Source organism: Ovis canadensis, chromosome 12, assembly GCF_042477335.2.
Source record: "Ovis canadensis isolate MfBH-ARS-UI-01 breed Bighorn chromosome 12, ARS-UI_OviCan_v2, whole genome shotgun sequence".
NCBI classification, from domain to species: domain Eukaryota; kingdom Metazoa; phylum Chordata; class Mammalia; order Artiodactyla; family Bovidae; genus Ovis; species Ovis canadensis.
In genome coordinates this window covers 65,775,213-65,790,734 of record NC_091256.1, presented here as the reverse complement: position 1 = coordinate 65,790,734, position 15,522 = coordinate 65,775,213, and the positions used below count along the sequence as shown (strand labels likewise).

The 15,522-nt window shown below is 38.1% G+C and overlaps 1 protein-coding gene across 1 annotated transcript in view; it reads left to right on the top strand.

The window, feature by feature from the left end:
* Nucleotides 1–15,522, top strand: part of SLC9C2 (solute carrier family 9 member C2 (putative)) — a 97,651-nt gene that overhangs the window by 4,847 nt on the left and 77,282 nt on the right. The window contains exons 2-4 of the mRNA XM_069546076.1: nt 2,160–2,260; nt 6,068–6,196; nt 8,245–8,410. Coding sequence (XP_069402177.1) covers nt 2,160–2,260; nt 6,068–6,196; nt 8,245–8,410 — 396 coding nt within the window. The remainder of the gene's footprint in view (nt 1–2,159; nt 2,261–6,067; nt 6,197–8,244; nt 8,411–15,522) is intronic.

Sequence of the window (15,522 nt, the reverse complement as noted above, 5' to 3'; positions counted from 1 at the left end):
CACAAAAAAGATCTTCATGACCCAGATAACCACAATGGTGTGATCACTCACCTTGAGCCAGACATCCTCGAATGTGAAGTCAAGTGGGCCTTAGAAAGCATCACTATGAACAAAGCTAGTGGAGGTGATGGAATTCCATTTGAGCTATTTCAAATCCTAAAAGATGATGCTGTGAAAGTGCTGCACTCAGTATGCCAGCAAATTTGGAAAACTCAGCAGTGGCCACAGGACTGGAAAAGATCAGTTTTCATTCCAATGGCAAAGAAAGGCAATGCCAAAGAATGCTCAAACTACTGCACAATTGTGCTAATCTCACATGCTAGGAAAGTAATGCTCAAAATTCTCCAAACCAGTCTTCAACAATACGTGAACCTTGAACTCCCACATGTTCAAGCTGGTTTTAGAAAAGGCAGAGGAACCAGAGATCAAATTGTCAACATCCGCTAGCTAAGCTAAGTCGCTTCGGTCGTATCCGACTCTGTGCGACCCCAGAGACAGCAGCCCACTAGGCTCCCCCTCCCTGGGGTTCTCCAGGCAAGAACACTGGAGTGGGTTGCCATTTCCTTCTCCAATGCATGAAAGTGAAAAGTGAAAGTGAAGTTGCTCAGTTGTGTCCGACCCTCAGCGACGCCATGGACTGCAGCCTTCCAGGCTCCTCTGTCCATGGGATTTTCCAGGCAAGAGTACTGGAGTGGGGTGCCATTGCCTGGACCATTGAAAAAGCAAGAGAGTTCCAGAAAAACAACTACTTCTGCCTTATTGAGTGTGCCAAAGCCTTTGAGTGTGTGGATCACTACAAACTGTGGAAAATTCTTAAAGAGATGGGCATACCAGACCATATTACCTGCATCATGAGAAATCTGTATGCAGGTCAACAAGAAAAAGCTAGAACTGGACATGGAACAACAGACTGTTTCCAAATAGGAAAAGGGGTACATCAAGGCTGTATATTGTTACCCTGCTCATTTAACTTATATGCAGAGTACATCATATAAAATGCTAGGCTGGATGAAGTATAAGCTGGAATCAAGATTGCCAGGAGAAATATCAGTAACCTCAGATACATGGATGACACCACCTTTATGGCAAAAAGCAAAGAAGAACTAAAGAGCCTCTTGATGAAAGTGAAACAGGAGAGTGAAATAGTTGGCTTAAAGCTTAACATTCAGAAAACTAACATCATGGCATCCAGTCTCATCACTTCATGGCAAATAGATGGGGAAACAACGGAAACAGTGACAGACTTTATTTTTGGGGGCTCCAAAATCACTGCAGATGGTTTCTGCAGCCATGAAATTAAAAGACCCTTGCTCCTTGGAAGAAAAGCTATGACCAACCTAGACAGCATATTAATAAGCACAGACATTACTTTGCCAACAAAGGTCCATCTAGTTAAGGTTATGGTTTTTCCAGTAGTCAAGTGTGAATGTGAGAGTTGGACCATAAAGAAGGCTGAGTGTGGAAGATTTGATGCTTTTGAACTGTGGTGTTGGAGAAGACTCTTGAGAGTCCCTTGAACTGCAAGGAGATCCAACCAGTCAACCCTAAAGGAAATCAGTCCTGAATATTCATTGAAAGGACTGATGTTGAAACTGAAACTCCAATACTTTGGCCACCTGATGCAAACAGCTGACTCATTGAAAAAGACCCTGATGCTGGGAAAGATTGCAGGCAGGAGGAAAAGGGGATGACAGAGGATGAGATTTTTGGATGGCATCACCAACTTAATGGACATGAGTTTGAGCAAGCTCCGGGAGATGGTGATGGACAGGGAAGCCTGGCGTGCTGTAGTCCATGGGGTCGCAAAGAGTCTTATACAACTAAGTGACAAAATGAGTGAACTGATACTTTGAGGACAGGAAATTTCATTTTCATAATTTCTCTTCATCAGATCCAGAAGCAAGATACCCAGACAGTGCCACTGGGTTGGCAAATGGGAGGTTGTTGTAACTTCAAAATTTTCCAAATTCACATGAGTGCTATATCATTATGTGTGTCTTATACTAAAAGATAGGGTTATATAACAGTTGTCAGTTATTTCTTCATAATGTATGACATTCAAAGGAAGTTTAAAAATCAAATACCTAAAGAGAGATAATAATAAATTGTTTTTAAGTTATACCTTATGTCCAAGTAACACATACTTTTTTTTTTTTTAGGACTTCTGAGGGCATTTTTAAAGAATTCTGAAGTCATTGTCTTGACGATTCTTTCTCTATTTGGATTTTTTATAGGACAACTGGCCTATAATTTTGTTGAGGTAACTTACATACGATAAACTAGAGGATAGACTAAAGATCAAAGACCAAAAACAAGGTCAACTCCTGTCCCCATTCCTGAATGAATGGATTTTTTAAAAAATGTGAACAGCTACTGAGAAACGTTTATCTGGTATTAAAATTTTTGAAAATGAAAAACCATCCAAGAAAGGAAACATGAATTAGAGAGGCTTAAAATAGTACTTTGAAAGTGAGTAAATCTAATTGCCTTCTTGGATTCTTCACCATCTGCCTTTGGTCCTTGCTCCTGTTTCCTTTCCCTGTACATTGAGCTGGACTCTCTCACGTTATTGTCTTCCACACCTGCAGGGACTCTAGTTACAAAAGGCTTAGTTACTGTCGTGGTGAATTATGATTACTCTTTCTAACTGCCAGATTAAGTGCAAAACATGCATCCTACAAAATATTACTTAGATCCAAGAAAAACTTTTGTTAATTTATTGACACAATTTTAAATGTATAGCAGCAGAGTAATGAATAGCAATTTGAACCCACTCATTTTTTATTAAAAAAAATGGGGACAGTGCTTGTATCTGTTAAGGATTGTAAAGTTCAGTTCAGTTCAGTTCAGTCGCTCAGTCATGTCCGACTCTTTGCAACCCCATGGACTGCAGCACGCCAGGCTTCCCTGTCCATCACCAACTCCCAGAGCTTGCTCATACTCATGTCCATCAAGTCGGTGATGCCATCCAACCATCTCATCCTCTGTCGTCGCCTTCTCCTCCCACCTTCAATCTTTCCCAGCATCAGGGGCTTTTCCAATGAGTCAGTGCTTCACATCAGGTGGCCAAACTATTGGAGTTTCAGCTTCAGCATCAGTCCTTGCAATGAATATTCAGGATTGATTTCCTTTAGGGTTGACTGGTTGGATCTCCTTGCAGTCCAAGGGACTCTCAAGAGTCTTCTCCAACACCACAGTTCAAAAGCATCAAATCTTCCACACTCAGCCTTCTTTATGGTCCAACTCTCACATCGATACATGACCACTGGAAAAACCATAACCTTGACTAGACAGACCTTTGTTGGCAAAGTAATGTCTCTGCTTTTGAATATGCTATCCAGGTTGGTCATAACTTTTTGTCCAAAGAGTATGTGTCTTTTAATTTCATGGCTGCAGTCATCATCTGCAGGGATTTTGGAGCCCCCAAAATAAAGTCTGTCACTGTTTTCATTGTTTCCTCATCTATTCGGCATGAAGTGATGGGACCAGATGCCATGATCTTCGTTTTTTGAATGTTGAGTTTTAAGCCAGCTCTTTCACTCTCCTGTTTCGCTTTCAAGAGGCTTTTCAGTTCTTCGCTTTTTGCCATAAAGGTCGTGTCATCTGTGTATCTGAAGTTCTTGATATTTCTCCTGGCAATCTTGATTCCAGCTTGTACTTCATCCAGCCTGGCATTTTGCATGATGTACTCTGCATATAAGTTAAATAAGCAGGGTGACAATATACAGCCTTGACATACTCCTTTCCCAATTTGGAACTAATCGGTTTTTCCATGTCCAGTTCTAGCCAGACATGGAGCAATGGATTAGTTGTTCCATGCTTCTTGGACATGCTTCTTGTCCTACATACAGGTTTCTGAGGAGATAGGTAAGGTGGTCTGGTGTTCCCATTTCTTTAAGAATTTTCCACAGTTTGTTGTCATCCACACAGTCAAAGGCTTTGACGTAGTCAATAAAGGCAGAAGTAGATGTTTTTCTGGAATTCTGTTGCTTTTTTGATGATCCAGTGGATGTTGGCAATTTGATCTCTGGTTCCTGTACCTTTTCTAAATCCAGCTTGAACATCTGAAAGTTCACAGTTCACAGCACTATTGGAGCCTGGCTTGGAGAATTGAGAATTTTGAGCATGTAGGATTGTAAAAGCCTCTTGTTATTCTTTGAAACACCACCACTACAACTAGCATCTTTTGAGTGTTAACTATGTGCCAGACTGCCTTTTAAGTTCTTTGGTTTTTTAATTTTAATAATTTATTAACTTACTGTGCATCCTAAGTCACTTCATCGTGTCTCTTTGCAACCCTATGGTCCATAGCCCATCAGGCTCCTCTGTCTATTTGATTCTGCAGGCAAGAAAACTGGAGTGAGTTGCCATGCCCTCCTCCCAGGGTTCAAACCCACATTTCTTTCTTTCTTTTTTTAAAATATAAATTTATTTATTTTAATTGGGATTTAATTACTTTACAATATTGTATTGGTTTTGCCATACATCAACATGAATCTGCCACGGGTGTATATGTGTTCCCCATCCTGAACCCCCCGCCCACTTCCCTCCCCATACCATCCCTCTGGGTCATCCCAGGACACCAGCCCCAAGCATCCTGTATCCTTCATCGAATCTGGACTGGCGATTCATTTCATATATGATATTATACATGTTTCAGTGCCATTCTCCCAAATCATTCCACCCTCTCCTTCTCCCACAGAGTTCAACAGACTGTGCTATACATCTGTATGTCTTTTGCTGTCTCGCATACTAGGTTATTGTTACCATCTTTCTAAATTCCATATATATGCGTTAGTATAATGTATTGGTGTTTTTCTTTCTGTCTCACTTCACTCTGTATAGTCGGCTCCAGTTTCATCCACCTCATTAAAACTGATTCAAATGAATTCTTTTTAATGGCTGCGTAATACTCCATTGTATATATGTACTACAGCTTTCTTATCCATTCGTCCGCTGATGGACATCTAGGTTGCTTCCATGTCCTGGCTATTATAAACAGTGCTGCAATGAACATTGGGGTACACATGTCTCTTTCAATTCTGGTTTCCTCGGTGTATATGCCCAGCAGTGGGATTGCTAGGTCATAAGGCAGTTCTATTTGCAATTTTTTAAGGAATCTCCATACTGTTCTCCATAGTGGCTGTACTAGTTTGCATTCCCACCAACAGTGTAAGAGGGTTCCCTTTTCTCCACACCCTCTCCTGCATTTATTGCTTGTAGACTTTTGGATAGCAGCCATTCTGACTGGTGTGAAATGGTACCTCATTGTGCAAACCCACATTTCTTAACATCTCCTTCCTGGCAGGCAGATCCTTTACCGCTAGTCCCACCAGTGAAACTTATTAACTCTTGAGTTAATTAATTTCTCCTCAGAGCAATCCAATGAAAGTAGGTACTCTGTTCCCATTTTACTGATGAGAAAACTGAGCCACAGAGATGTTAAGTGGTGAAGATTGAACTGTTAACTGTGCCAAAGACTTTTTAGGATATGTTTACTATACTTCAGTCATTGTTGCTGGGTTTTCTATTCATCTGTATATAACCTTCATGATTTATATCCTATATATACAATCTATACTATTATCCATGTATTATTTTTATTGCTTAATTCACTGAAATATTTTAAAATCCTAAGCAAATGTCTGTGAAATCACAAGTACCCATGCAAAGGTCTTTCTCCCACTCCTACACAAATGAAAATAATTACCTAAAGTCAAATTAAAAAGTACCACCTAAAATCACCTCAGGGGTAACCAGTGGTGAAGTACCATTTTTGAAAACACTGATTAGTTTTTTCAGTGTTTCATTGATTACCACAAGCAATGTTTATGTAGCCTAAAGTCGCACATATTTCTGGTGAATAGAGGACTATGCATTTATCTCATGTGGATGGTTAGATCAAGAAATCTACCACAAGACTCCTAGGACTGGCATTGTAGATTATCTCTCATTAGTTGCAAATTGGAATATTGTAAAATTCATATTGATTGGCAGGTCATCAACCTAATTTCTAATACTTCAAAATGGTAACAAAGTAATTTTTTGTTTGCCTTTGTTTATTTAGATGCACCAAGTCGTCTACCCTCTTCTAAGAACACCAAGTTTTTCACTTTATTGTTATTTTTCACCTTTAATTATATTTATGGCTGCTTTGGATGTGGACTTCTATATACTCAAGAACATGTTTTGGCAGGTAAGAACACATTTTAAGACAAAGTATGGTCCATTATTCCTTATTCATGTTGACAGAGAATCTGTCTAGCGAGATTAATAGTTCACCAATCTCACATTAATATTTCACCAGTCTCACATTTTTAGTTGACTCTTTTTGCTGTGCAGAATCACTAATTAAAGAGAGTTGAGGGGAGGGAGAAGGAATAAATATTTGCTGATCTGTAACTAAGATTAGTTACTGTGACTAAGGCACTGAGTTAATATCATCTCCATTTCACATATAAGCTGACTATAGTTCAGAGGTCACAAGACTGCAATGGCAGATCCTGGGTCCAAACCCACCTCTGACTGCCTCTCAGCTGTGTCTGTAGATTTGTCCATTTTCACTGCTATGGTTGTTTTATTTATGCCTTCCTCTTTTTTTGTTAATCATGCTTGCCAGATTATTTTTCTTTTCAAACTGTTTTATTTTCTTTGATTTTATTCTGTACTTTTTCTAATATCTTGAGCTAGGTATTAGTTGATTGACTTTTAGCTTCTTTTATTGTTGTTATTTTGTGCATTTAAAGTTTGAAGTTTTCCACTAATAACTTTTTAGCTTCACTCCGCATGTTTAAGTCTTTAGTGTTTTCACTCAGCAATAAAAAAGAAACAGAATATTGATAAGTTGCATATGGAAGAATTTCAGATGTATTATGATAAGAGATGGAGAAGGCAATGGCACCCCACTCCTGTACTCTTGCCCGGAAAATCCCATGGCTGGAGAAGCCTGGTGGGCTGCAGTCCATGGGGTGGCTACGAGTCGGAGATGACTGAGCGACTTCACTTTCACTTTTCACTTTCATGCATTGGAGAAGGAAATGGCAACCCACTCCAGTGTTCTTGCCTGGAGAATCCCAGGGACGGCGGAGCCTGTTGGGCTGCCAACTATGGGGTCACACAGAGTCAGACATGACTGAAGCGACTTAGCAGCAGCAGCATGATAAGAGAAAGAAACCAGGCTAGAAGGGTACCTATGGAATAATATAATTCCGTACATAGACCTTCATTCTAGCAAAGGCAAAAAAAATGCTTTGGAAAACAGATCATTGGTTGCCAGGGAGCAGGATGAGGGAAGAAATAAAACGGCAGAATGAAAAAATTTTTGAGTGTGATGGATCTGTTTTGTTTTTTCATTGTGGTCATGTTTATCTGACTACATGCATTTGTCCAAACTCATATTAACTATACAGTCAGAGAGTGAGTTTTACTGTATGTAAGTTAAAGGTAAATTTTTTAAAGATCAAAAGAAATAGATTTGTGTTTATCTGTCCCATGTGATTTTTTACTTTTAATTTATAATGCTTTTCCTTTGCTTTTCCACATTCCTTTTCCCTTTCTCAGTCAATTGATTCAATTTTCTTTATTCTTTTAAAAAATTTTTTCTTTATTCTTTTTTTTTTCCTTCTGCTGGTTTAAAAGTTTTACATTCTGTTGCTCTTTTTAAGGCAGGTATTGTTGATTGCCTGTCCCTTTCTTTCTAATAATGGAGTGACTTACTGTATGCATAGTATGGTAGTGGGCTGAGTGTAAAATAGTGCTACATTTCCTGGCATCCCTGACAGGTGTGGTAGTGTCAGAAACCTATCGGGCAACGAAATGTATACACCAGTTTGCTAACTATGGATTTTTCCAGAAAGCCTTTAATAAGGGGATCAAGTCAGCTGGCATGTAGTTTTTGTCCATTGTTGCCTGCCTGGAGACCTGTAGATCATCACTGTGGAAACAAGGAAATGCTTTGTATGGAAGCAAGAAAAATTTGCACTCTATCTTAGAACATTTTGATGTGGAAAACTATTAATCTTGAACAGCAACAAGAAAGATGAGTGCATTGGTCTTCTTATAGTCAAGTAGAATCATTTGGAAGGGATGGTTTCATTGAGGCAGGTAAACTAGAATACCTTTTAAAGTTATCTTCCTGAGTAATTGTATAAAATATATAGCAAGATCTGATTCTTACATGAGTAAATGCAATCATGCCATACTTAGGCGTTAAATTTAATACTGTATTGTGAATTGGTTTCACAGGTCTTCTTAGCTGGATTAATTAGCTTTGCTACAACATTCATCTTAATTGGATATGTGGTTCTGAAATTCAATAAATATTCATGGGATTTGCAGTCTTGCCTCCTCTTTAGCATGGCCCTTGGCATTACAGATCCTATTTATTCTGTGAATTCACTGAAAACTATTGGTATGTTGGATTTATTTCTCTCTCTTATTTTGAAGATATGAGGATAAATTTCCTTTTGATAATATTCTTGAGTGAATTGTGCATCCAGCAGAGTAGCCATTCTGTGCTGTTTTTCTTAGAGATGGAGTATGCAAAGTCAATAAAGCAACCCAGGACCTGGGATAAATAATCTCAAATAATTTTTTTCAAGGAGAAAATGTTATCTTTCTAGAAGGCGATTAAAATTGGTATTATATTCCATTCCATTGAGTTCTAAGCCACAAGCTAGAGATTTGGCACTATATCTTTGCAGCACTTTTCTAAGTCCTGGGTTCTTTTTAGAAAGGCCTTTATTTTAAAGCAGCTAACTTTGGGCCGGTAGGAGAGGGAGCTTATTTAGAAGAAATGAGGTGAAAGTATACTCTGGCAAATATGTTATACAATAAAAGCTTATTCCCAAGAGGGCTAGGGGTTCTGAACTACTTCTCGTATTATTTGGTAAAAGATAATTTCACTCTGAAATATCTGTTATCATGTTTTATTAATACAGCAGTGAAAAAACATAACATGGTTAGATGCTGTTATTTCTGATTTTGACTCAGAAAAATTTATTAACCAATTTTAAGGTTTCAGTATTAGTGGAAATATATCACCTTATGATTAGGGTGGGACACCTACCTTCTGGCAGGTGATATCCCCTCTATACACATTTATACTTACAGTTGAGAAAACATAGAGGTTTTGACACTTTTGCTGGTGATATTATAAATTGTCACCAGATATTTCTCAAAGAATCTGACCCTATCTTCTTTTTCTCTCTCTTTTTTTCCTGTAGGTGCAATATTTTTCTGTCTTTTCTCCATCTGTTTTTCTTTCTAAGCCATTTGTATTTGCCACTTGTTTTATTTTCCTCATTATCTTCCTGCTCCCCTTTCTGCAATCTCTTAACTGAAAGAGGCTGTAATAAACTATATTTATTGCAGTTTCTATATTCAAAAATTTTTTCAAAAAGAGAGTAGAAAGTCTTCTATTTCTTTACAAGAAAACTATTATAGATATTTGACTCTTAGTTGATATTTTCTTTATGCCAGTTATACTCAGATGGTACATAGTTCTGGATTCAATGATGTCTTTACCTTTGTGTAAATTAGATAAGAATGATCCTCTATCTAATTGTTGTAATACATTATCTTTTTTAAGGAAAAAAATATATTTTTTGCCATGTGTCTAAAATTACCAGAATAATATACAAAATGGCAGTTCCTACAGTATGACTGTTTCTTCATTTGATGTGGTGCTCTGGAGCACTATAAAACCTGCACAGTCTGAGTCTGAGGTGGACTGACTCACTGAAAAAAATAATGGATGTTCACATACAAGTTAAAAGGAACCTATTACCTATTTTAAAAGAACGCAAAGGCTCAAACAGTTTTTACTTTAAAATGGATCTGAACTGGGAGCTTGTAAAGGGATAAAATACAAAGTTTTAGTATGATCTCAATGTAAGTAAAAGGAATTATATGCTTTGAAAAAGCCTTCAGCATTCAAATGGTTTTATCTGGGTCATGGAATTACAGATGATTTTTTGTTTTATTATTTCCTTTTAAAATTTTTACAGTGAATTAATGAATATAAGTTAGTTCACATTAAGCCAATAAAAATGTGGGGAGTAATTCTTGTGGTATTTTACTATTAAAAATAACTATACATCAAATTCAAAACTTTATACAATAAACCTTATGCTTTATTTGCTCCTGGCTGACTTATTGAATTTGAGGGAAGAATTAAAGGATTTCTTGACCAGCTAAATCAAATGTGCCAATAATCTTCAAACCTGTTTAACCAGTATTTTGTGTCTTCTGTCATAGTCAAAATTAATAGCAAGTAGTAATTATACTTTACCTTGCCTTTTATTTTCTTTGCTTTCTAAAGAAAGAAAGAAAATTAAAATTGGCTACAATATGAGGCACAAAGAAAAGAAATAAACAGCCCAAATATTGATCCATAATCAGGCACTGAGTTATCAGAAATTCTGTATTATCCTGGTATCTATCCTATCTTTCAGAGGGTTTTGGTAAAGATAGATAGAATCTTTATAATCTGATATTTTATATACTCAGATCAAACACTGGAAAGCAGAGATCTGCTGTCTTTTCAACTATGCATAGTATCTTAGAAATAGTAATAATGAGAACCCCCAGCTATATATTTTTAATTATTTTGTGTTTCAAAATATCAAAGGGGAAAAAATAGAATCTTCATCAGATCATTTCTGCTTGCATTAAAAAAGTATCATTTAATGTGATCAATTTGGATTTTAGTGCAATGAAATGTATTAAATAGCTGCTTTTAAAAAACCATGTAGTTGTAAATTCTTTCTATATCATTTTGTATTTATATTAGGCTGCATAATGCACCACTGTGTGTCATATGTTCTTAAATTTGAGTTTATGCTTTTAAGTAAAAGAAGTCCAGGGCTGGCCTGCAATTCCATGAAATCATTGAGGACACTGGATTCCTCTATATAACTCCTGTAGTTAAGATGGAGTAACAGGATCAGGTCTGTGAAGGATGGGTGCTGGAGAAGAGTTGGTTGATGACATGTTGTAAGTTGACCAAGATGAAAAGGGAACATATTTCCTAAGGACAGAAAAGGCTCTGAGATATATGAGAGGATAATGATGACAAAATACTAGTTAATATATGCTGAGTGTTGACTGTGTGACAGTCACCATACTTAGTATTATATACTTGGTTCATTTTTGTGCTCACAATAGCACTTTTTGGTTAGTACTATGGAAGGCAGAATAGCTTAGTGTTTTGGCTAGTAGATGGGGAAGTTATAACCCCACCTCTACCCCTTACCAACTACATGCATGTGTGCTAAATTGCTTCAGTCACGTCCGACTCTGTGTAATCCTATGGACTGCAGCCTGCCCGGCTCCTCTGCCCATGGGATTCTCCAGGCAAGAGTACTGGAGTGGGTTGCTATGCCCTCTTCCAGGGGATCTTCCCTACCCAGGGATCAAACCCAAGTCTCTTGTGTCCCCTGCATTGGCAGGAAGGTTCTTTACCACTGGTGTCACCTGGGAAGCCCCTACCGACTCTGTGATCTTGGGCAAATATCCTAACCTATATTTACCTCAGTTTTCTCATCAGTAAATGAGGGTAATAACAGTTTGTACCTCATGAAGTTGTTAATGAGTAATCAATGAGATTATGTAAATCTTAAAGAATTGCTATTCCTATTAACTGAGGTTCTCCACAGTCTTAATTTAACAAAGATTCAGAATTGGACTTGAATTTAAAATCTCCACTGTTAATGCCATCATTGTTGATTTAGTTTCATGTAAACAACATCATATGTCTTTTAATTAGTATTATTTGAAATGTGTCTTTAACACTTCAATTTAATTTGTATCTTTATTAAGGTTTTAGAGTTAAATGATATATTAGTAAATTTGCTAATTTACTACTCATTCAGTTCAGTCGCTCAGTTGGGTCTGATTCTTTGTGACCCCATGGACTGCAGCACACCAGGATGCTCTGTCCATCACCAACTCCTGGAGCTTGCTCAAACTCATGTCCATCAAGACAGTGATGCCATCCAACCATCTCATCCTCTTTTGCTGTTCTCTTCCCGCCTTCAATCTTTCCCAGCATCTGGGCCTTTTTCAATGAGTCATTGCTTCGCATCAGGTAGCCAATGTATTGGAGTTTCAACTTCATCATCAGTCCTTCCAATGAATAATCAGGACTTATTTCCTTTGGATTGACTGGTTTGATCTCCTTGCAGTCCAAGGGACTCTCAAGAGTCTTCTCCAACACCATAGTTCAAAAGCATCAATTCTTAGGCACTCAGCTTTCTTTATGGTCCAACTCTCACATCCATACATGACTACTAGAAAAACCATAGCTTTGATTAGACAGACCTTTGTTGGCAAAGTAATGTCTCTGCTTTTGAATATGCTGTCTAGGTTGGTCATAGCTTTTCTTCCAAGGAGCAAGGGTCTTTTAATTTCATGGCTGCAGAAACCATCTTCAGTGATTTTGGAGCCCAAGAAAATAAAGTCTGTCACTGTTTCCATTGTTTCCCCATCTATTTCCCATGAAGTGATGGGACCGGATGCCATGATCTTCATTTTTTGAATGTTGAGTGATTTCATTAATATTTGCTATATAAATAAATATCTTTGTTAAATTAAAAAATATGGAGTAGCAGGAACTAGACTTACCTTTCTGCCTGAGCCAACTAAAAAGCCAGACAAAATATATGAAAATGAAAAATAGTTCTCAGATAATGGACATCAGGCCATGCAGGACAGTAATACTCAAGAAAGGAAAAAAGAAATATGTTCTTGATTGCCCTTTCCATAGCTTATTACCTGGAGAGAGTTTCTAGGTCTTTGTGTGGAGAAAGGTAACCTAGGTGGAGCTTGGTAGTTTCTTTGAGTTGAGGAGACCTAGAGTTGGGAGTCCAGGAAGGCCAAAGCAGTTAAAGTTCATGGGGCAAATTGCTTCAGGAATTAAAGCTGTACTGAAGAAGGAATATTGAGAGCTACCCACTTGAGTCTTTGAGTAAGTGAGTGCTCATTAGTGCATGCATGTGAAGAAACTGCACAATGCTGGGAATGAAAACACTCAAAGGATGAAAGGGAAGAATCCCTTTCATGTTCACTACAGCCAAAGTGGAAAGACATCAGAATTTGTAGGACATCAGGTCAAGGACTCAGAAGGTTATTGCTTGAGTAGCGGGGAAAATTAACCATTGACTAAAGACCATCTCCATGGAAAAGAAATGCAAAAAAGCAAAATGGCTGTCTGGGGAGGCCTTACAAATAGCTATGAAAAGAAGAGAAGTGAAAAGCAAAGGAGAAAAGGAAAGATATAAGCATCTGAATTCAGAGTTCCAAAGAATAGCAAGAAGAGATAAGAAAGGCTTCTTCAGCGATCAATGCAAAGAAATGGAGGAAAACAACAGAATGGGAAAGACTAGAGATCTCTTCAAGAAAATTAGAGATACCAAGGGAACATTTCATGCAAAGATGGGCTCGATAAAGGACAGAAATGGTATGGATCTAACTGAAGCAGAAGATATTAAGAAGAGGTGGCAAGTATACACAGAAGAACTGTACAAAAAAGATCTTCATGACCCAGATAATCACGATGGTGTGATCATTCACCTAGAGCCAGACATCCTGGAACATGAAGTCAAGTGGGCCTTAGAAAGCATCACTATGAACAAAGCTAGTGGAGGTGATGGAATTCCAGTTGAGCTATTTCAAATCCTGAAAGATGATGCTGTGAAAGTGCTACACTCAATATGCCAGCAAATTTGGAAAACTCAGCAGTGGCCACAGGACTGGAAAAGGTCAGTTTTCATTCCAATGGCAAAGAAAGGCAATGCCAAAGAATACTCAAATTACTGCACAATTGCACTCATCTCACACACTAGCAAAATAATGGTCAAAATTCTCCAAGCCAGGCTTCAGCAATATGTGAACTGTGAACTTCCAGATGTTCAAGCTGGTTTTAGAAAAGACAGAGGAACCAGAGATCAGATTGCCAACATCTGCTGGATCATGGAAAAAGCAAGAGAGTTCCAGAAAAACATCTATTTCTGCTTTATTGACTGACTGCTTTATTGACTTCTATATTCTGAAGGAGATCAGCCCTGGGATTTCTTTGCAGGGAATGATGGTAAAGCTGAAACTCCTGTACTTTGGCCACCTCATGGGAAGAGCTGACTCATTGGAAAAGACTCTGATGCTGGGAGGGATTGAAGGCAGGGGGAAAAGGGGACGACAGAGGATGAGATGGCTGGATGGCATCACCGACTCAATGGACGTGAGTTTGAGTCAATTCCGGGAGTTGGTGATGGACAGGGAGGCCTGACGTTAGCAATTCATGGTGTCGCAAAGAGTCCGACACGACTGAGTGACTGAACTGAACTGAACTGAACGGCTGCTCTGGCCCTGCCTAACAAATCTAAAAAACAAGCCTCAAAAGGATCAAATTGTTTCAAAGTAACAACTGCATTACAAAGCAAAGCTCAAGAATATAAGAATACAAAAACATATAGCACCTAATTAGGTAATACATACAGTTATGTTATCTTAATAAAAAATTGGAAGACACGCAAAGAAGCTGAAAAAATGGCCCATAAAGAGTACATAAACAAATAGAAATAGACCTAGCAATGCTGCAGATGGTAGACTCATTAGACAAATATATTAAGACACTTGTAACTATATTCCATTGGTTTAAAAAGTTAGAAAAAGATTGAGTATGGGGTAGAATTGCTCCTGTCAGCTTAAGAGAGCCAATTTTTAAATCAATAGGAATTTTGCAAGCCAGTCTTAAACTTTTTGTAGCTTTAAATTAGTTATAGAGGTAGAGGAGTGTTTACATATGAAGTTGGCAAATGCTACAAATCAGTACAAATCGGGCCTTTTTTAATTTTGGAAAGCTGGTTTATCAGTACACCACTGGACATGGTAGATATAAAAGAGACCTAAATAACATTTATAGAGATGAAACCCACAATGTCTGAGATGAAAAATACACTGGATGAAATTAACATCAGATTAGACATAAGAAAGAGTTAGTGAACTTAAAGTTCAAAGCTCAGTCATGTCCGACTCTTTATGACCCCATGGACTGTAGCCTGCCAGGCTCCTCTGTCCATGTGATTTTCCAGGCAGTATGGATTTTCCATACTGGAGTGGGTTTCCATTTAGTGAACTTAAAGAAATAGTAATAAAAACTATCCAAGATGGGCTTCGCAGGTGGCACTAGTGGTAAAGAACCTCCCTACCAATGCAGGATACAGAAGAAATGCAGGTTCAATCCTTGGGTCAAGAAGATTCTCCTGGAGGAGTGTATGGCAACTTACTCCACTATTCTTACCTGGAGAATCCCATGGACAGAGGAGCCTGGCAGGCTACAGTCCATAGGGTCACAAAGAGTCAGACATGACTGAGGGGATTTAGCATGTACAAGATGAAGCAGAGACAGAAGAAGGCTGAAAGAATAAGCAGAACATTAGTGAGCTGTGGGGCAACTTCCATGCCTATATTAAGGCACAGGTTCCTGAAAGAGAGGAGAGAAAAGAAAGCAACAAAAACTATTTG